The sequence below is a fragment of the Perna viridis genome, chromosome 6, assembly GCF_037379345.1.
Source record: "Perna viridis isolate PV_CMFRI_1.1 ecotype Kerala chromosome 6, ASM3737934v1, whole genome shotgun sequence".
NCBI classification, from domain to species: domain Eukaryota; kingdom Metazoa; phylum Mollusca; class Bivalvia; order Mytilida; family Mytilidae; genus Perna; species Perna viridis.
The window spans coordinates 42,797,259-42,818,577 of NC_142450.1; the positions used below are offsets into that span (position 1 = coordinate 42,797,259).

Below are 21,319 nucleotides of genomic sequence, written 5' to 3' on the forward strand. Positions count from 1 at the left end.
TTGACATATTCACCATACTACCTATTCTCGTTATAAGACTGATCGATTTATACAAACGTCTCTTGAAGCTAGTAAGGTGTCAGTATTTGTAATAATCTGGAAAAATGGGAAAAAAACAGAAGCATGTTAAAAAAAAACACCGACCGGACTATATAATTTCACTCAGACCACTATTTGATCTCAGCATCACCGGATTTGTTCAGAGATTTTTCAATAAAAAAGATTAATGAATGAGGTTTTGACAGAGTTATTTGCCTTCGAAATGTTTATTTTTACTATATTTCAATGAAATTATAACTCTATTTACCAAAAATATTGTGAAAGTAGTCAAATAATATTTTCAAAATGGTGGATTTTATCTGTTGTTTGTTTGTTTTGTTTTTCTGCTTTAGAATATAAACCCTATGATTGACTCATAGGTGCATTCATATACTGGAATATGTATATGAATAAATCTAGATTTATTTTGATATATTTTGATGTATACACTACCCAAACAATAAATAGAATCTAATTTTTTGGTTCATTTGTTGACAATGAATATCTAAATGTAGTGAACATCAAACACCTCATTGTTGAACAAACTTTATATATGGTGAATATATGATAATTTTCGAGCCAATTTCGCTGTGGTAATAAAATAATACATAAAAACAAAAACGCATTACTTTTATTTCTATTTTACGAATGTGATTATTTTTTTAATGTTTTGTACTATTTCATATAAACCTTATAATTATAAACATTTCTATAGATAAATAAACTATGAATATAAAATAGTGCATTATACGCTCTATAAAACAATAGGTGATTCAAAAATACTAGGAATGGAAAATAAAACCCTTTAATAGTTTAAATACAAAATTGTACCCCTATTCTTTTTCATTTATACCTACATAAAACACCTGACAATCGATTGCACTTAATCTCACCAACCCTCGTTCATATAAAACCCTCACTGAACCTCACTCGTGCATATTTGTCTCGTGCACATGCATTTAAAAATAGAAACAATCCGTTTAGCGACATGTAATCAGTGTTATAATTATAATTGTATCATGAAATAAAATATGATATCACAGACTACATTTATATGTTGTATATCACAACAAGTTAAAGTAGTAAGACTACATGTATGTATCATCAAAAGATATATATTACCCTGATATCTGAAACAGAAGTACTCCTACAATAAGTGTGGTTCAGGTAACATAAGTTATACATAAATACATGTACCAGAATTCTACGAAACTACGTGAAGTTTTTATTGCACTTGTTTGATTTGAAGTTATATAGAATTTATGCTCAATGTGAAAGTAAAATGCAAAATATAAACTAGAAGCTCTATAGAGCTTGAATAGCCCACTTAGAAAATAAATCTGATTGCTAATTATTTGATCAAGAACAAAAATTGGTAATCATCCTGTAGACTCTATCAAAAGGATCATTTCATCATTTGAAGGTTTATTTCCATCTTGTATGGGTTTCAGATATTAGCTTCAAACTGTATAGTATAGAATTCTCATGACATGGCGGTCTTGTTAATTGCCCGAACAGCATAACCGACATAAGTTTTAAAGTAGACACCCTTATAATGCTGATGACTAAATTTTCTTGCATTCTACAGATTTGTATCAGACGAGATTTGTTATACGTATTAACGATGAATATGGCGAACGCAAAGTAATGTCATTAGCTTTTTTTTTTACTTTTCATACAGGAAAGCTGAAAAAATCTCGAATGATTTATCAAATAAATTCAAAATACTTTAAGTAAATTAAATTGCCAAATTAAGACAAAAATTAAAAACACTTAAACGAAAAAAAGAGAATAATCAACAATCAAACACTGCTTCAATCGTTTTACATTCTAATATTGTTTTACAGTTAGAGTATGGGAAAACTCGTGATAAAAGAAATCTAGTTTTGCTTTTAAATGTAACAGAAATAAATAAAACTTGCTTTATAAATAACCCCAGGAAAAGTTATAAATTGTCATAGGTAGAAGGCGGTCGTTCCTCTGAGATAGACGTCGAAGAGTTGCTATCAGAGGACGCTCTTCTTCCATCGACGGTTTCCCCTTTAGATCCTCGTCTCGGTGGTTGTTCATTATCATGTTCGATAGAGAAGATCCTTTGTCTCATGTACACGAAGGCTTTGGATTTTTGTGGTTTTTGAGGCTTGGGAGGTTCGGGTGGAGGTTGAGGTGGCATTGAAAATTTTTTACCTTGTCTTTTTGGAGACGGTGGGGTTTTATCTTCCTCTTGTTTCTTTTTCTTGGCAAACAATTTATGCATGAATCCAACATTGCTTGCATTTTTTCTTCCGTCAGGAGTCTTATCACGCTTTTGTTTAGGAGAAGATGGTCTTGTGGATGGTGATTGTCGACCTGATGCTGTTTTTGGACTAGGAATACGTAAAGAGTTCATGTCTAATGCATCAGAAGAGTGGTTTGTTGAAGTGAAGCTGGCATTAGACGTAGTGGATTGCGGCCGAGACTCATTGATACATGGCATCGGAGATTTGGCTTTACGACGGTTAACTGGTGTTTTGGGGCGATCTTGGGAGTCGTTTACCGATAATTTTCCTTGCGAACCCGTTTGCTGTGTCGGTGTTCCTTTCTTTGCTCCTTGGTTAGGAACAGTAGCAATCCTCCCTGGTGCCGAATTTAGCCTTGGCATCGTTTTACGGTTTGCTGCACCGATCTGACTTCCCATTTTCACAGTACTATTTCCTGGTCTAGGTAAACTACGAAATTTTGTATCATCTGAACTTGCCTCGGGCGATGCTATTTTGCCTTTCAGTGAAGTAATAGGCTGCGCTTTTCTTTGGACTTGTTTTTCTTTTCGGTTAACATTATCGATCGGTTGCTGTTCAATGGGCAGGGTTTTGTGTGTTTTCTCTGCTTCAGAGGTATCCTCGATAACTGGTTTTTGCCAAGGAACATCAGGAGCAAACTTATTTGTTGGACTATTTAAACGGTCAGAAACACATCGTAGTCTAGAAATGCATTCTGCCATCTTGCCGTCGGAAACTTTACTTTCCGTTACCGTCGATGCGTCCTTGACCTCTTGAGTTGCGGTCATGGTTTCTTTATTAGACTTGTCATGAATTGACTTTTGACTAAATATTGATTCGGCAATCTGTCGAGTACTGCTGAATGTACTGGTAGCTTTGTCAGTTTTCGCAATGTAAAATGTCATTGTTCCCTTTGAGAAAAGATGACGAATTGGTGTCGATGTTTCTTTTTCGAATGTCAATTTCGGCAAAGTATTAACACCAACATCTACGAGGTTATCGCTTACTTCCTCTCTTGTTATTTTGAATTTCTCGTCCTCAGAAAATAATGTTAAATCTAGTGATGCCGCAGTCTGCAGGGTTTGTGTTGATATATCTTCTTGAATCAAATCCTCCATTGAAGTGCCATTATCCACCATTTCTATGCCGTCTTCTTCGTACAACGTAAGCGACTCAATCGACGGTCTCTTATCGAATGCCGAACCGGGAATGAGGAAAAGTTCATCTCCTTCAAGTTCACTTAGAAGACCCATGTAGGGTAACGACTCTGTTGATGTGGACATCTCACAACTGTCGATTTTTCGTTCATATTCTGGTATATATTCTCTAGAAGTGGAGACAGATTTGTCATAGAGTGTGACAGTAAATGTCTGGGTCATCTCGTCTGAGACAGATGACGACGAGTGACCAACTGATAATGCCATTGTTCCAAAGTCACGCTTGTCGATGATTGGTGGTGTCGAGCGCTCGCTGTTCATAATCATAAAGTCTTCAGATAAAGACATACTACTTGTGTTGGTCCCAGTTGTCAATATATCTGGTGTAGGAGTCGCCGTTGATACGTCGTAAGAGTCAGGTTTTGAAAGACGTAACCAATCGTCTATTGTTGATACTGAGGCGTCCAGTAAAACCTTTGATTCTGTGTTCGTTTCATTCGTGTCGCAAATTAAATCGACAGATGTTTGTGCATCTTGACAGCGAATTTTATCTGTAAGTGTCTCGTTGTCATGAACAATTATAACGGTATCAACTCCAATGTGTTTTTGTTGTACAACTTCTGTATAAGTGGCTTGGTCCATAGTAGTGACGTGATTTGTTTCAACCGAGGAATCAACATACATTGGTCTTGGTGGGGAAATGCCGGTATTAATCATGACAGGTAAGAAAGTCTCAGTCCATTGGTCGACTGACACGGGATTTTGGGTACCAGTTTCCTTATCACAAAGAATTAGCTCATTCGTTTCAGTAGAGGAATCGACCGTGCATACTTGTAAAGATGAGGTAGACGAAAGGGTTTGGTCTTGGAGGCTTGTGTTCGAACCCGATCCTTTGCTCTTGAAAAGTTTCGAAAAGAAACTGGTCCCACCGTGCCAACTTTTTCGGTTATCAGTCGCTTCTTCGGCAGTGTCTGTTTGAGATTTCTGGTTTCTGACATCAGCTGGTCCTGTGTTTGTATTCTTATCGTAATGACACGGTGTTACTTGTATCTCTTGATCACAATTGATAGGATGATCCATGTCAGTCCCACATTCCTGTGTTTCGCATCCTTCTGTGCATACAGCGCGTTCTGTTGTCTGTGGTGACTCAGTCGATGTCGCCGATGTACTATGTAAGATAACGGGCATGCTTGTTTCACTTTCTACTAATGTCTTTTGAGGTGTAGATGTAGATTGATCTTTTTGTCCAGAAAAGTCTGTTGCTGTTGATTTACTTGAATTATGTAGTTTCAAAGTTTGTGTTGGTGTAGATTTAGCTTCTATAACTGTTTGGGTATGAAACGTTCGTTGTTGCAAAGAACCAGTTACAGTAGATTTGTCAGTTGTTGAGACGACTGGTTTCATTTCACAAGTGGTCATTGTAGTTTTATGTCTCATACGTTTACGTGGCAGTTCTTTTTCAGGTTCTATAATAATAGGATCAAGACCGATCGAACGTACTATTTTATCATCTATCATGTCATCACAAGAAAAGCTTCGTCCAACGGGAGCAACGTGTGTTGTCAAACCGTAACGTTCTGCAACGTCTTCGTTTGACAAACTAATATCGGTTTGGACACGTCGGCTTCTTATCATGCTTCTTCTCATTCGTCTCCACTCTTTGCCATCTTTGTCCAAACTATTCATTAAAACTATTCCTTGAATTTTTGGTGCCTCTCCAAATTCGATTGGAGTAGGTTTATCGTTCAATTCCTCGGAACAGTTTACACAAATACCGGAGCTCGGTGATCCAGCATCTGTAACAACCTGAAGACAACTGTCTACTTTGTTGAATGAGTTTGAACTTTTGTTTTCCATTTTTGTGTGGTCGAAAGTAGTAGGATCAGTATTTACCTCCTTTTGAACGGTTCTCTTTCGACGAGTTTGTGTGGAAAACTCTTTCGTTCCATTTAATATTTTTTTATTACTTGCTGGTTTATTTTCTTGCTGATCGGTTTGAGTTCCAGCAGTAGACATTCCGATGGAGCAATTGACTAAATCCTCTTGTGAGTCATTATTATTTACTTTAAGCGTTCCAAAAGATACATTTCCAGGTACCAACCTTATGAATTGAGGTTGGAAATCGACGGGAACTACAGGAAGTCCTGGATCTAACAAGGAAGTCAGCTTCTCTTCCATTTCTTTTTTTAAAAGTAACATTTCTACACCCTTATCTGACATTACGATTTCAGCTAAATTGCAGGCACTTTGGAGGCCTTCGGCATTTTCCTGAAGCCATTCACGGTTATTAACAAAATTAACGACCTCATCACTTAAGTATGACTCTACTTTACGAAGTAGCTCCTTTTCAGTTTGTCGTACCTGTTGTATGTAGCTTATAGCTAGATCGCGTATGTTCTCGCGAGTTTCTTTCAACGACTGTTCACATTTATCGATCATTTCTACTCTTTCTGTTACATCTCCAAGACGTTTTTTGCATTTGTCCAGCAAAGTTTCCATTGAGTTTTTGTACCTTGAATACCCATCGGTAAATGAACATATCTCATGGTCCCGATGTTCTTGAAAGGTGCATACAACACAGATGCATGTATCACAAGGGTCACAGTAAAATCGGACTACTTCCTCCGGGTGTTCCTTGCATTCAATAGCTTTCTCACCCTCTATATCTATGAGAGTATGACTATGTGTTACCTTTGTTGATAGATGAAGATCAACACAACTTTTACAAAGAAGTTTAGAACAGTCAAGACATTTCGATGAAGCATTGTTACCACGCACTCCAGATGGGCATATTTCACATGGTGGTATTGTCGACGGTCGACGTCTGTCTATTATTTCGGTTAGATTTGAGAGAAGAAAGTTATCTTGAAGTCGACGGACGCTTCCAGAGGGCAGCTCTGTTTTCTTGCGACATAATGGACATGTTATATTTCGATTGTATATTGCGAATCTAGATCGAGAATTTTCTGCGTCTAAATGTTGTTGTAAGCACTCTAGGCAAAATGTGTGAAGACATGATAATGTTTTAGGATTTTTAAACGGTTCTAGACAAATTTTACAGTGCAAAAACTGATCGGAAATCTCTTTCATTAGTTTGCGATTCTTAGTAGCCATGATTTATGCTGAAGGTCAAACGAACTTTTACAAAATTTCACAGTAAGACGCTAAGTTTTATCTCAGTCTAGGTTTTAATATCTAAATAAAAAATCTGGTTTTGATAACCTGTGATGTCGAGTTTCAGAAAGATTATCCGAAATCATCAATATAATCCAAATTTTCCATTATGATTTATGCTGACGTCATCTTCCCAGCATGTGCACTTGTAGTTTATTTTTCTCAAAGATTATATTAAGAAACGGTTATCACTTTAGTATCTTGAATTAAACGTCCAAATTGATGTAAATTATGAGTTCTCGTATGTTTTAATTGAAGTTCACGTTGAGATAAATATCCTGCCTTATGTTTTATCAGATCAGTATCTTCCTGATGTTCGGCGTTCACAGGAAATTTTATCTTACCTAATTTATTTTGAAATGATTCTTTTTATATGAAATTTGGCGTTCAATAAGCGGAAATTTGTGGCAAGCACTCCAACTTCTCTTAGATAATAAATCTGAAAGCAAACAAATGGGAGAGATAATAAAATACCAAATGAAATCAGAGAAAAATATTTTAATGTTTCGAAGTTAATATCTGTGTCTACATAACATTCATCATACTATGCCCGCGTGTGAACTCTCAATAAATCAAAGAAAAGGTCTCAATAACATAGCATAGAAAAGAAATTGTGATTACAATAAAGACAATCAATATTCCTGTCGATTGTTTTGTGTTCTTGTTTGAAAATCTTAATTACATGTTTACTCAAATATATCATAAGTATACATAAGCATGTACACATTCTTGATATAATGATAAAGGGTTTTATTCATTCATTGGATTATTTGTTTTGATTTGTTTTGGTTTTGGTTTTTATTTTATTTTATTTTATTTTATTTTATTTTAATTTTATTTTTGGTTTTGAATATGTCTTGTGTACAGTTTGGTTTTCCTACGTACTTGGTTGTAATGCTGATGACGAGATGTTACTACTTGAAAACGTGTACAGCAGCACAGCGTCGGTATTTGCAATAATGATTTGAGTGGTATTGGTATCATGTATTTTGTTTTGTGTATAAAGTGCTCTAATATTTAATGCGCTGTGATAACCATTGAAAACCTTGGGTTTTTTTTAAAGAAAACAAGTAGTCGTTATACAAATAAATCACTACTCAGATATACATTGATACAAACAAATGGACGACTAAGTATGATATTCGGAGACTAAGAAATGACGCCCTATTAAATTAGACATTAAACAATAAAGAAATACTTTCTTAAAAAAGAGTTTTCATATGAACTGTGTCTAACTACACGGTATTGTCATGCGCCATGTTTTTAAACACCCACAAAGTAACTGTATCTATTTCATATCTTGACATCAGTTCCATTTTTATCTACTGAACCTGTCTGCCACCAATAATCAAAACTATTACAGACCCAAGATAAATATGCCTCTGATGTTACAACTATACTGTTACATGTAGGCACTGGAAGGTTGTCTTAAACATTATGTAACAAGCGATAACAAAATTAAGATTTGATAAAATAAGAAATGATTACATCAGAATTTTGATTAATACTGACTTTTGTTTCATAACAGTGAGCTAAAAGTGATATTTTAAGGTTTTTCAACGCTATCGTAGATTAAAGTATTTTCTAATTATTATATGACTGTGTCTTGGGTAAATGACTCGTACAGATTTTCTAAAAACGTTTTGACGAGATCGTATATAATATTTCCGAAATTAACTTCATATGATGATATAAAACAACCGAATCACTGTATCACTGTATTGTCAATCTTACACTGAGAATTTTTCATCCATATATATATATATAATTTTAGGTGAATACCGACGAAAATAAGTGCTGAGTTGGCCATTTCGAGTTTCATAGGCGTTGTCCATGCATGAAAACAAGCAAGTCGACATAAAGAAACATGTATCGCATTACGGCGGAAGGTTGCTATAGATATAACCAAAGCATAATCAGCTGATGTTGAATGCCTCGTTAAAACATCATTGTTTTATCTTTAATGGCAACATTAGTATTACAGAGTTATCAATATCTACTTAATAAACAAATTGCTTTGGCAGATATGCATGTACTTGTAATCTTTTAAGTCACTTTTATCTATCAGAAAATAACTGAAGATGCCTTTAATAGATTTTGTTATGCAAGAATAGAAAATTTATACTTGAATGAATAGGTTTAAATTATGTAAAGAGCACATCTCAAGGGTATACCTGATTTGATTGATGAGAAACATGACTCTTTGTTGTATGGTAATATTTAATATCCTGAATGCGAAAAAAGCTTAATATTCTAACTCTCAAAGTTAAAAAAAAAAATATATGTAAGACAATAAACATATTTTTTTGTTTGGATAAGATGTTGAAAAATATTAAATACTGTTAGCAATAACATATATGCATAAAATGCTTCACATGAATCAACTCGATACGACCGCAGAGGTAAAAATACAGTTCTAAATTTGAAATTGGAGTAAAGGTTTGACAAAATTCTGACAAGAATGAAAGTGTTCAAATAGCTAACAGTGAGACATAATAAATCCCGGTAAGCTATAAATATAAAACAATGTTGAAGAAATTACTAATTTGTGATGCTTCTTTGATCTTAAATACCTAAAAGGTAAGGATCATAACCCCTATCAAAACCTTTCCTTATCTAGTGAAGGGCTTCATAGTAAAATAGAGATTCGGCAAACTTTAACCCAACCTTTTGCCCTTAAGCCAGAAGAACCTGTCGTTGACTCCGTTTTTGCCCTTAATTCCTACATAAACACAGTAACCATCCCCAAAATCCATTCCTAGCTTAACTTAATTTGTATGGAACCTTGTAGCTATCCATACACCTATAGGTATCCTCTTGTGCAAGCACGTGTCCGAGGTTACATAAAGTATTTGTTTCGTCAAGATATGTAGTTCAGTTATTCTGACCCGTTTTGACTTTTTTCCGAAACCGTTAGGATTATTATCTCAAAATCAATCAAAACCTTTCGTTTGTTTTATGGAATCTTATGTTACAATTTCATAGAGATTCATACACTTCTACACATGTTACTGTTTAGATATCAGGAAAATGATTTTTCAGTTTTTTGTCTTGTCACTTTATCGTTCAAGTAATAACACCAACAATCAATCCAGTTCAAGCAGTTTCATAGAGATCCATATTATTATACCCGAGTTGAAGTGTTTGAAGTCCCTAATTCGGATCTGATCCGAAAGAAAGAGCAATGCTTCGACAGATCCTTTAATCTCAGTTGTTTCCGCTATATAGATGACGTATTATCGTTAAACAGTCCTAGTTTCGGCGATTTGATACCTCGCATCTGCCCCAAAGAACTTGAGATAAAGGATACTACAGACACTGTGAAGTCAGCCCCATATCTTGACCTACACTTAGAGATCGATGGTAAAGGAAAACTATTGACAAAACTTCACGACGAACGTGATGACTTTTCATTCAGGACTGTCAACTTTCCTTTCATCTTTGGCAACATCCCTCCAGTACCTGCATATGGAGTTTTCATATCACAAATCATACGTTATGCCAGAGCATGCCGTAACTACGTAGACTTTTTTTTTATCGCGCTGGACTTCTTGCAATTAGGCTTCTGAAACAGGGTTATGTTGCTACAAGATTGAAGTCACCACTACGGAAGTTTTATGGTCGTCATCGTGAACTCGTGGATTGTTACGGTGTATCCATCTGTACCATGAAAACGGATTTGTTCAACGTGTCATAGTTTTCCTTTCCTCTTTCGTCTACTCCGGACTTGACTTTTTATAGGCAACTTAGCGGGTGTTTCTAGAAAAGCATAGGACGCTTACCCTACCGATGCATCCGGACTATGCTCCCAGTTTTTAATGGAGTCCGAGTTGCTCATTTCCTTTTGTTACTTTGTATGTATTATTTTAGTTACTTAATGTTCTTTGTTGTGTTTGTTTTCCATGTCTGGTCTTTATCCTTGGATTACATTATTTTGATTTCCGCTAGAATATTGGTTCCCTTGATTACTCTCTCAAAAATGGTAGGGCTATAATTCCAAATACCAACCACCCTTTTGTGGTTTAGAACCTTGTTATTAAATGTTGAAAAATGCAAAAGAAATTTTTCAAGATATCAAACAAAACCACGCACAAATGGACTACATCGACAAGACGATCAGCGACTGAGCCATATTATTATACAACTGCAAAATCTTTCCTGTTTTTGTTTGTTTTGTTTTGTTTGTTGTATATATGTAACAAATATATAAATACATCAACATATTTCGTAGCAACATCTTAAATATGAAAATTTGAAAAAAAATGATACTAAGATGATATATGTTGGTTTTTTAACTCATGACAAAAATACTAAATCCAAAGACCAAAAGAGTTGCTGGAATGCGCATTATATATGGCTTCAACAGGATATAGACTGAGCAAGAAGGAAATAAGTTGGTTTGAGAATTACTGACAGAATGATAAAATATTTCAACTAAATTTAGTGTTAAGCAAATAAAATCACATTACTTTGTACTTTGTATCATTTTCAAAGAATCCGTAATTAACACAATGTCTAATTTTCCTCGTCTAATGGATATCTAAAGCAAATATATGTATGATCAATACAGATACATCATGTTGTGTACAAGGCCAATTTTAATCAAGAAAATATATTTTGGGTTTTCAAAAACAGCAGTAATCTATTGTATAACATAGCAGTAAAACCCATCCCATAAGACTGCAAAACCTCAGAATTGGCTCATAGTGTTAAACAAGATTATGGTGCCAATATTTATTACGCAAGTCCACATGTGCAACCTCTCTTTAGATAAGGTGGACATTTCCTTTTGTAGTTTATGAAGTAAACATGTTATCATTATATCACTATTTGTTTGTTTTTGTTTTTTTCTTTTTTTGAGAAAAAATACAACAGAAAATTAGCCTAATGTAAAATATAAATTCATACCCGTCTGTTTAAGAGTTCAGTTCCGTTTGATATAGAGGATGAAACAATGTCATGAATACGAGATACTGACATGTTTAGAACTCAATCAAAAGTTTATAAGGCTCATGTCAGTATAAGTGGGTTCGGAATAGCGAAACTGGTCAGATATGGGTGTTCAAAATGGCAGAAATATGTTAAATTATTCACGAAGACGAAAAAATGAACATTGTGACTTTTTTTTTATCTCAGAAACAGTTTAATTTCACTTAAGTTTGTGTATTTAAAATAGTCAGACACTGATGATGTTTTGCCCTGTATCAGACATGTACAATATCCATTTATACTCATATAACATATAACTTAAACACTTGCGGTGAAGGTTCAAGCTCTCAAGACATCGACGAATTAACTTCAGCAAGGTCAGACTATCACTTTACAGATGAAAACAGTAAAAAAAAACAACATTTTGTCATTTACCAATCAACCACAAGTTTGTGATGTATCTAATGGCATTACCATTACTATTCAGTAAATTATATTTATCTAATGTATGTGTATCAATACAATCTGATTGCAGGTGTCTGATTTGATTGATATAGCAGTGTGATCTATTGAAAGATTTAATCACGAAAATAGCTTGTGTAACACCAATGTAAGTATTTTGGCTCCTGTTAATAAGTATGGCTGACAGCTCCAATATTTTATTGAATGAACTCAATCTGTGAAGTATTAAAGAGATACGTAAATTAAAGTAAATAATGTCGTTTGTGCTTTAATGTTGAGATAAAAACAAGTTTTGCAAGATTTTGGTACAAGAACATGATGGCTTCAAACAAAAATAGAAAACAATTTGTATATTACAAAGTGATTCACACTCCCACACAATCAACATCACAGTGGTTATAGGGGTGTTGCCATGCAATCCTGTTAACCTTGTACAAACAAACATTACCTGTTTTCTGTACAAAAGATGACTAACCTTAGAAACAAATGTCATATAATTTAGCTGAATCTGTAGCATAGTGATAAAACTTGCTTTCTTCACCAATGCCATAATGACTGTGTGGAGTTTGACAAAGTATATATTACCTCTAGTCTTAACTTTTATCAGTGAGTTACTTCAGAGGAACTGGAAGCGTATAGGACAAAATTCAATAAAAAATACTTCAGGGCTGAAACTTTCCAGAATTTAAAAACACGAGATAGTTGTTCGCTGCTCGTCCATTCTAAATTCAAAAACATTTCAAATTTGCCTCAATTTGACACATTGAAGTACAATGGGAAGACAAGTGAAAACGACACAAGGCGGCCCCTAGGTATGATTATAACAATACAGCTTAAGTGTAACATGCAAGACCGAGACTGGGTAAAACTGCACTCATCATTAATATAGTGATTACAAAATATAACTTACGTGTTCTGATGATATAGAAGTTAAGCCACACAAACTGATAATTATTGGAATAATAATTGGTAAGTCACTATAGCATTAACTTTCAGGGGCAACCAATTGCATTAGAATGCACTTCTGTCGATGAATGATTAACTTCACTGTTCATTTTACGTTACAGAAACCACAAATTGTTACTGGCATGTTGTCACAATTTGTCTGTGTTGCTCCGTGTTTGTTTCGGAGATGATTATCAACTACACTACATGGAGCAAAACGTAGGTGACCTCATCACGAAAAGTATTTTCTGATTTGCAATGGACATTGGTGAGGCAACGGTCAAAATTTTATAAGAAGCGAAAGAATATACTTTGTAAATCCTAATCAACAAGTTTATTTTCTCTTGAACAGAGAATCATAGATAACCATATCTCATTCATGTACATACATATATGAATGATAATGATCAAAATAAAAAATAGAAAATAAATATAACCACCAAATAGGATTAAAAAACACGACGCATACTTACTACAAAAATACTAACAATTATCTTTTAACCGTTTAAAGTGAGCACAGAGAAAAGAGCCAACAATACTTTTTTGAAAGAAGTAAAATTATATTAATAAATATATATATATTGGTGTTTCAACGTTGAGCCAACGTTGGCCCAACTTAGTATCGCAGTTTAGATGCAACACAATATTTGCTTTCATACATCCTGATTTGCCTTCTAGTTTTACTTTCTTGAGACCAACTTACATTTTTGCATCAAGAATAATATCAAGTCTTCTTTAAGACTACAGAAGTTTTATGGTCGTCATCATGAACTCGTGGATCGTTATGGTGTATCCATCAGCACCATGAAAACTGATTTATTCAACGGGTCATAGTTTTCCTTTCCTCGTTTGTCTACCCCGGACTTGACTTTTATGAGAAACTCGGCGGGTGTTTCTAGAAAAGCAGAGGATGCTTACCCTACCGGTGCACCTGGTCCATGCACCCAGTTTTTAGTGGAGTCCGACTCTTTACTTTTGTTACTTTGTATGTATGATTTAAGTTACTTTATGTTCTTTGTTGTGTATGTCTGTTTTCCATGTCTGGTCTTTGTCCCTGGATTACATTCTTTTGATTACCGCTATGACCTTGGTTCCCTTGATTACTCTTTAACATGTTTGTTACAAAAGTCGTTTCGATGTTGGCTCAATGTTGGTTCAGTGTTGGCTCACTGTTGGCTCTGGGTTGGACAAATGTTGAATAATGCAAATCATGTAATCATGGTTTTGATTTAAAAATCAAAATTTAACAATACACGCACGCAGAATTCGCTTCTAAAACACGAGAAACATAAAACAAAATGGTTGTTCAAATATAGTAGGGCCAACGTAGAACCTTTTTATGATATGAAAGTATTTAATATTTCAAAATGTTGTCTTTAATCATTTGGTTGTCTGTCAAGTAAAAACCATTTTGGTTAAAAATAAATCAAGAAGAAATATTTCCATAACTACGGAATACTACATTGGGCCAACGTTGTCTTGCCAACGCCAACTAAAAGCCAACGATCCAACCATCAGCCAACCTTGGCCCAACGATGGCATGCTACCTGGGAATTAACAAAAAGTGACTGCCCTTACGCCTACGGAGAAAAATCATCGCTTCCTTAAACCACAAAAAATAAAAATACATAGGTTAAGATTACGTTTCAGTAAAAATAAATTCATCTTTTCTGATAGTTTTCGAGTCTTTCTTTCTTTCTTTATTTTATTATTATTTTTTTGTGACTTATTAATAGAAGTGAATATGATGGTTTTAAAAAGTTAGGAAAACACGTGGGTGTACGTACGTGTATCTCCGCTGTTCCACTGTCGCTGTTGTCAAGAACCTAACCCGCCTTGGAAAAAATACAACTCCGATTATATTAGCAAAATCGAATCATAGCTTTTCTAAGATAGGAAAGGCAATCATTTTCTTGTTTGGAATTTTTGGTGAAAACAATTTCAAGTTATTCGTTTATTTAAAAAAACATTAATTAACTAGACAGATTTCCAAATAGAAATATTGATTTTGCTTGCTGCTTAAATAAAAATAAAAATATTGCATTTGCGAAGCAAAAATTTTCATCCGGGTCCAACTGAAACCAACTACTTTAGGGAGACACTAACAGCTAGCATGAGGAAGGAAAGAGTTTTCAGTTGTACAGAAACCCACTGCTCTAGGGAGGCACTGCCTGCGTGAGGAAGAAGTTTATATCAGCAATGAACCTGTCAGTGCTATCAGTGCAGTTCGTTATTACTGTTAATCTGTGTAGCAAATTAAATTAATTAGCAGCTTATCCAGCTGCGATAATCTTACTTGCTGATATAAGTTATGATATTGAAGTTCATGGATATCAAGAACGAAAAAATATGTACATTTAAAAGATTGTTTGGTTTATTTTGATAGACTCTTTGACATATTTATTTTGATAGACTCTTTGACATGTTTATTTTGATAGACTCTTTGACATATTTATTTTGATAGACTCTTTGACATGTTTATAGACTCTCTGACATGTATATTTTGATAGACTCTTTGACATGTTTATTTTGAGAGACTCTTTGACATATTTATTTTGAAAGACTCTTTGACATGTTTATTTTGATAGACTCTTTGACATGTTGATAGACTCTTTGACATGTTGATAGACTCTTTGACATGTTTATTTTGATAGACTCTTTGACATATTTATTTTGATAGACTCTTTGACATATTTATTTTGAGAGACTTTTTGACATATTTATTTTGAGAGACTCTTTGACATATTTATTTTGATAGACTCTTTGATATGTTTATTTTGATAGACTCTTTGACAAGTTTATTTTGATAGACTCTTTGATAAGTTTATTTTGATAGACTCTTTGACATGTTTATTTTGATAGACTCTTTGACATGTTTATAGACTCTTTGACATGTTTATAGACTCTTTGACAAGTTTATAGACTCTTTGTCATGTTTATTTTGATAGACTCTTTGACATGTTTATTTTGAGAGACTCTTTGACATATTTATTTTGAAAGACTCTTTGACATATTCATTTTGAGAGACTCTTTGTCATGTTTATTTTGATAGACTCTTTGACAAATTTATTTTGATAGACTCTTTGACATGTTTATTTTGATAGACTCTTTGACATAATTATTTTGAGAGACTCTTTGACATGTTTATTTTGATAGACTCTTTGACATGTTTATTTTGAGAGACTCTTTGACATATTTATTTTGATAGACTCTTTGACAAAGTCACGTTTATTTTGATAGACTCTTTGATTTATTACGACGTTATGCTTTGGTTGTACGTTTTCCAATAGATCTTTTTTTTCGATAATGTATAGTAAATATGCTTTAAATTTTATGAACAAGTAACTGGCCTGAAACGAACGAGGTCAGGCCTGAAAGTCCTACCCCATAATTAGAAAGCTTTAATTTTGGCCTTGTGGCATCAAGTCAGATTTTATTTTCCAAGTTATACAAAAAAAATTTCGGCAGTTTGCGTTTCATAAACACAATTCTTATAATCTAATGTCTTATCGGCTACAGTCCAAATTATGATTTTGGGTTCAGTTTTAGGTCGCCATACAAGTTAATTGCACAGTCACAAATATAACGATACATACATCGCTTCTCAATGATTCAGGAGCTGTGCAAAAATCTGAATACAGCTTATATTTTTATCGAGTTTTGGGTTTCAGATGTTATTGGACACTTGACCTGATGGTCTACGAAACATATGCTAATTTAAAACAAAGAGTAAACGTCATGTGACAATAAATTGAAAATTTAAGAAATAAATCACGGAAAGGGCTCGGGGTAAAACATTTCGACTTAAATGACCAGCCCGTGGTAAAACAATGATAAAATGGAGTTTCCATGATTTATTTTGATTTATTAAGATTAGTTTCTTGATATTTTTGAATACTAGTAGACGCAGCCTATGAAATGCACGAAATGTGTTAATCACTTTTTTACCATAGTCGTGGTCTACAGGCCCATAAAGCACGTCATATTAGAACAGAAGATATGTAACTACATGATTGTTTTGTTAAAAAGACCCTAAAGTGAGACCTAAACCAACCCTACCGGTGCACATGGTCCATGCTTCCAGTTTTAAGTGGAGTCCGAGTTGCTCGTTTGCTTTCGTTACGTTGTATGTGTTATTTTAGTTGTTGTGTATGTCTGTTTTCCATGTCTGGTCTATGTCCCTGAATTACATTCTTTTGATTACCGCTAGAACCTTGGTTCCCTTGATTACTCTTCAAAATGATCGTGGAAAGTTTATTCGTCTCGTTCAATTTGCTGTCTCAGAATAATGATTAAGTATAAATTTTATGTACTGACCTTCCAATTCTCACAGTATAACTTCTTTTCATTGGCGTTCCTCTATATATGAGTGATAGCAATTCAGATGCAGGTGATGATACTTCTCAGATGATTATATGTAAAGTGAAGTGATATTCTTATCTGGAAAAAAGTACATTAATTTTTTTATAATGATGAAACGTAGTAAATATGAGAACAAAGAAATGTCATGTTCTTCATTTCTCTGCTTAATACAATATTTCTTAAATACATCCTTTACACGGTTAGTTGGAAACATTTCAGAATACCCAAACGTGTTCAAAATATTAATAAACAAATAACAAAAAAGTTTTCCAATTGTCAATAATTCTTTGCACAAAATCGAAAAATATACATTGCGGAAACGAGCATTTATGTGCTGGAAAAAAAGTTCCAAATTTACTATAGTATTTAAGACTTTATTGCTATGTACGATGATGTTAATTCCGTAAAATTGGTATGTCGAATGCTCATAAAGATTATGCTTACATTATCATAAGTAAATGTATATGATAGAACATCATATCGTTACAAGCACTCCGTACAAGCTGTTGAAAATGTTACTGTGGATAAGGGAACACAGTTATCACTAAGAATACGAAAGGGTGTAGCACTTTAATTTGGCATTCATCCGATATATGCAACTTGTTTTCTTCTATTCATATAAATTTACATTTTACACAAGAAAACAGATGTTAGATCAATGCATTTCATGCAATATGTTTCTATATATATATAAATAAACTTGACATAAAGTGGTTTCAATTAAAACTAGATGTCAATCTAGCCCATTTGAACTTCATAAGATGCCAAACGAATTTGCGCCATTGTTCAATGACGTACAGAGCTACATGTATACCATGAATAAATGAATGGCATAAAAGACTTATCATACAACAAAGTTTTACATACAAGTAATAAATGAGAAATGCCTAAAGTAATGAAAGACCGTAACAAATCTTTCCAGCAAAATACTAGATAATTTATTTTTAATTGCCATATTCAGAATCAGGGCTATCTGCACGCTCACGATGGCATATGTTGTTTAGCGTAAATAATAACTGAAATACTAGGCTAATTCATATAAACGTGTATTCTGGTAAGCTTATGTTGTAACATATGTATGAATAAGATACAATAACACATAGTACAGTAGTTAATATTGAAAGCTAAAAGTACAGGCTGTCAAAAATATTGTAGAATCAGAAAAACCCAATTTGTCATTGATTTTGCGTAAAAAATGCAAAAACGTATACCTTTATTTGGATTGTTTTGTGTCTTTATCTTCCTAAATTTTATAGCTTTACAATTTAAAGGGGGTATAATGCAACGCGTGATTGATGAGTAAATAAGTCAAATTCATCAAGGAACGATTTTTTAAGACACGTCAATAATCCAGGGCGACTCAGATAGAATAATGAACTAAAATTAAGCCATCAAAAATGAATAAAAAACATGTTATTATGTATAAAACAGTAATCGCTATAAAAAGGCTTAAAACAAGCTAGCTTTTATTCGTTGTCTCGTGATATTTTCCTCATTTTGACTATCCGGTCTACACCATAAAAAGTGATGCTATGTTGTCCAGTGGACAGTAAAGAGGAAATTCATAACAAAATGAAAATAAATTATGTCGATACAATGATTACAGTACATGGTGCCGGTTTGACTGTATCAGCTCGTCAATTTAGTGTGATGCAGCTTCAGTGTTCATCAAACATTTCTAAGTATATCATAAAGTTCTATGCCACTGTATAACATTAATGAGAGAGACGGTTTGATATAAGTCTTGTTTCTGAATGTCATGGTTCATTTCATTCTATTGTTTTAACTTGATGTTAAAATATGCAAATAACTTAATAAATATGTTTTAATTACCATTAATAAACATTTAATAATGTTTTGTTGCTAATAAGAATGTAAGGCAAAACAATAGACAGTTATAACCTTTGTAACACGCAAAGTTTACCTAACTCTGGCACATCAACATGTGATTGATCCTAAAATGTATCTCGTTTTTGCGTTCAAAATTTAAATGTCGGTAGTTTTAAATCGGAGAAGTTTAGGCTGATGCAGCTACGGCATTCATCAAACACGATTGTCTATACATACTCATGATAATTATGAAACAATTTTCGAGTTGAATTATCAGAGGCGGATCCAGAGGTTTATGTAAGGGAGCCCCAAAAACATTTCTTCACAGGATCACCGGAGAGGATCACGAAGTGATCCGAATTTGCTAGGAGGGTTTGAGGGCATGCCCTCCCCCCCAAGAAATTTTGAAATAATAAACTTTAAATCCTGCATTTTGAGGGTATCTTGAACAATTTTTCAACAATTTTTAAAAATTGCAATTTTCTAAGGGGGCGGATATTTAAGTTTCACTCGTACTTACCTGTAAACTTGGGAGGACAAATCCAACAAAATACAACTTTACTTTACTTGAGCACGGTCGTGTTGATTTGTGCCAAATCCTGAAACCTAGATCGCCTGAATCTCATAAATCTTATCACCTACACTCAATACAGATGCCGTAACTCAATCTATGCTTAACAGGTCGCAACCATGGTAGAAGAATGAGATCAGAAAGAATTGTCTTATCTTATCCTCACCGCAACTTCCTGTCAAAATTTCTCAAAATATGTCTGAAACACAGAAATACATCATTAAATCAGACTAGCATTCGTATCATGATTCTGTTGTATATCATCTACAATGCGTCATCGATACTTTTAGGAAATTTTTATCTCTCAAGTTTTTTTGTTTTTTTTTTATACGAGTTGAACAATTTGGTCGACTTCAAACGTAAATATTGGTCATCTTTTCGGGTTTTCATTTCTGAGCCATATTTCATATCAATTTTCAAACTTTTGAGTTTGGAAGTACATGTTACCATGCATCCACAGAACACTGTCACATTGAAAAAAAATATGACACTTTTTAAAATATTGTTATACTTTATGAAAGCAAAATGAAAAAGTTGTACGTGGCACTATAATTATTCGAAATATTGATCGTTTATCTGCGCACAATTTTCAAATTTCTTCAAGTAGCGCTGAAGTTTGCATCGAAGTATTTAAAAATGGTTTGAACAGTACAATATGTCACTTTAAACTCTAGTAAAAAACATTGAGATGTAACCAACGAAGACAAAATCCTTGGAAACTTTAAACTTACAGAACATTAAATGCATTACTTTAATTGCTTATACCTGAGGTTAAAACCATGTCCGGAATGTGACCTTGGCAACAAATGTCTGCTGAAGTGCGCGTGTCTGGTTGTCGTAATTAAGGAGATCAAAAAAGAAATACTAGCAGGAGGTAATAAGGAATTGTACAAAAAACATTTCTCATTCTATCATTCCTGGATAAAAAATATTATTAATAATCACTACCCCCGTCAGATTGTTTGTACTTCCGACAATTTCTTTGCTACAAACAACAACTTACATTTTCTAAGCTTATAAGTTTCTAACATGTTTTTGCGCCTAACGAATATATTTGTTCTGTTAGATTAGCACAAAACTTTAGATTACAGAATTTTAATTTGACTTCCGATCGATGTGACTGCATTAAAGTTGCTTTATCCTGTTTATTTCAGATAAGTGATGTTTGCCCCTGTAATTTCAAATAACATCAGAATCTTTGTATTATCGATCATGAAGTGTTGACGCAATTTTTCACGTAACTGCTTGACGAAGTCAGATACAGAAAACAGTAGATTATAATACTTAAAGCTTTCACACCAAGCACGCAAATTAAATGCGTTTTATAGATTTCTAACTTTTTCAAGAATTAAAGGAAGCGGGTGCTATCTTATCTTGCTTATCTATGCAGAATTAGAATACAAATTAACCCTCTCCTACGAACGTCCTGACTCACAAAGAGAAATTGGCAAACATGAAAACAAGTCCTCTTAATCAAGGGTTAATTCAATAAAATTATGAATAATTTGTATGTAGTACAAGAAAAGAAAGAAAACATCAATTTGAATACGTTAATTAATTGACTTTATAATAAATGATACGAAAAATCTGTT

General features: G+C 33.7%; 1 protein-coding gene across 3 annotated transcripts; it reads right to left on the reverse strand.

Annotated features, from left to right (window-relative positions):
- Window positions 1–658: 658 nt before the first annotated feature.
- On the reverse strand, window positions 659–19,997 carry LOC148615058 (uncharacterized). 3 transcript variants are annotated; one of them, XM_088589676.1, is made up of 3 exons: window positions 19,677–19,997; window positions 17,282–17,404; window positions 659–7,067 (listed from the first exon to the last, which is right to left on the reverse strand). In XM_088589676.1, the coding sequence occupies exon 3, from the start codon at window positions 6,566–6,568 to the stop codon at window positions 1,985–1,987; it is 4,584 nt and encodes a 1,527-aa protein (XP_088445802.1). In that variant the 5' UTR covers window positions 6,569–7,067; window positions 17,282–17,404; window positions 19,677–19,997; the 3' UTR covers window positions 659–1,984. The 3 variants fall into 3 exon arrangements, with proteins under 3 accessions (XP_088445802.1, XP_088445803.1, XP_088445804.1); XM_088589677.1 differs by lacking the exon at window positions 19,677–19,997 and adding an exon at window positions 17,771–17,871; XM_088589678.1 differs by lacking the exons at window positions 17,282–17,404; window positions 19,677–19,997 and adding an exon at window positions 12,930–13,079.
- Window positions 19,998–21,319: the final 1,322 nt, after the last annotated feature.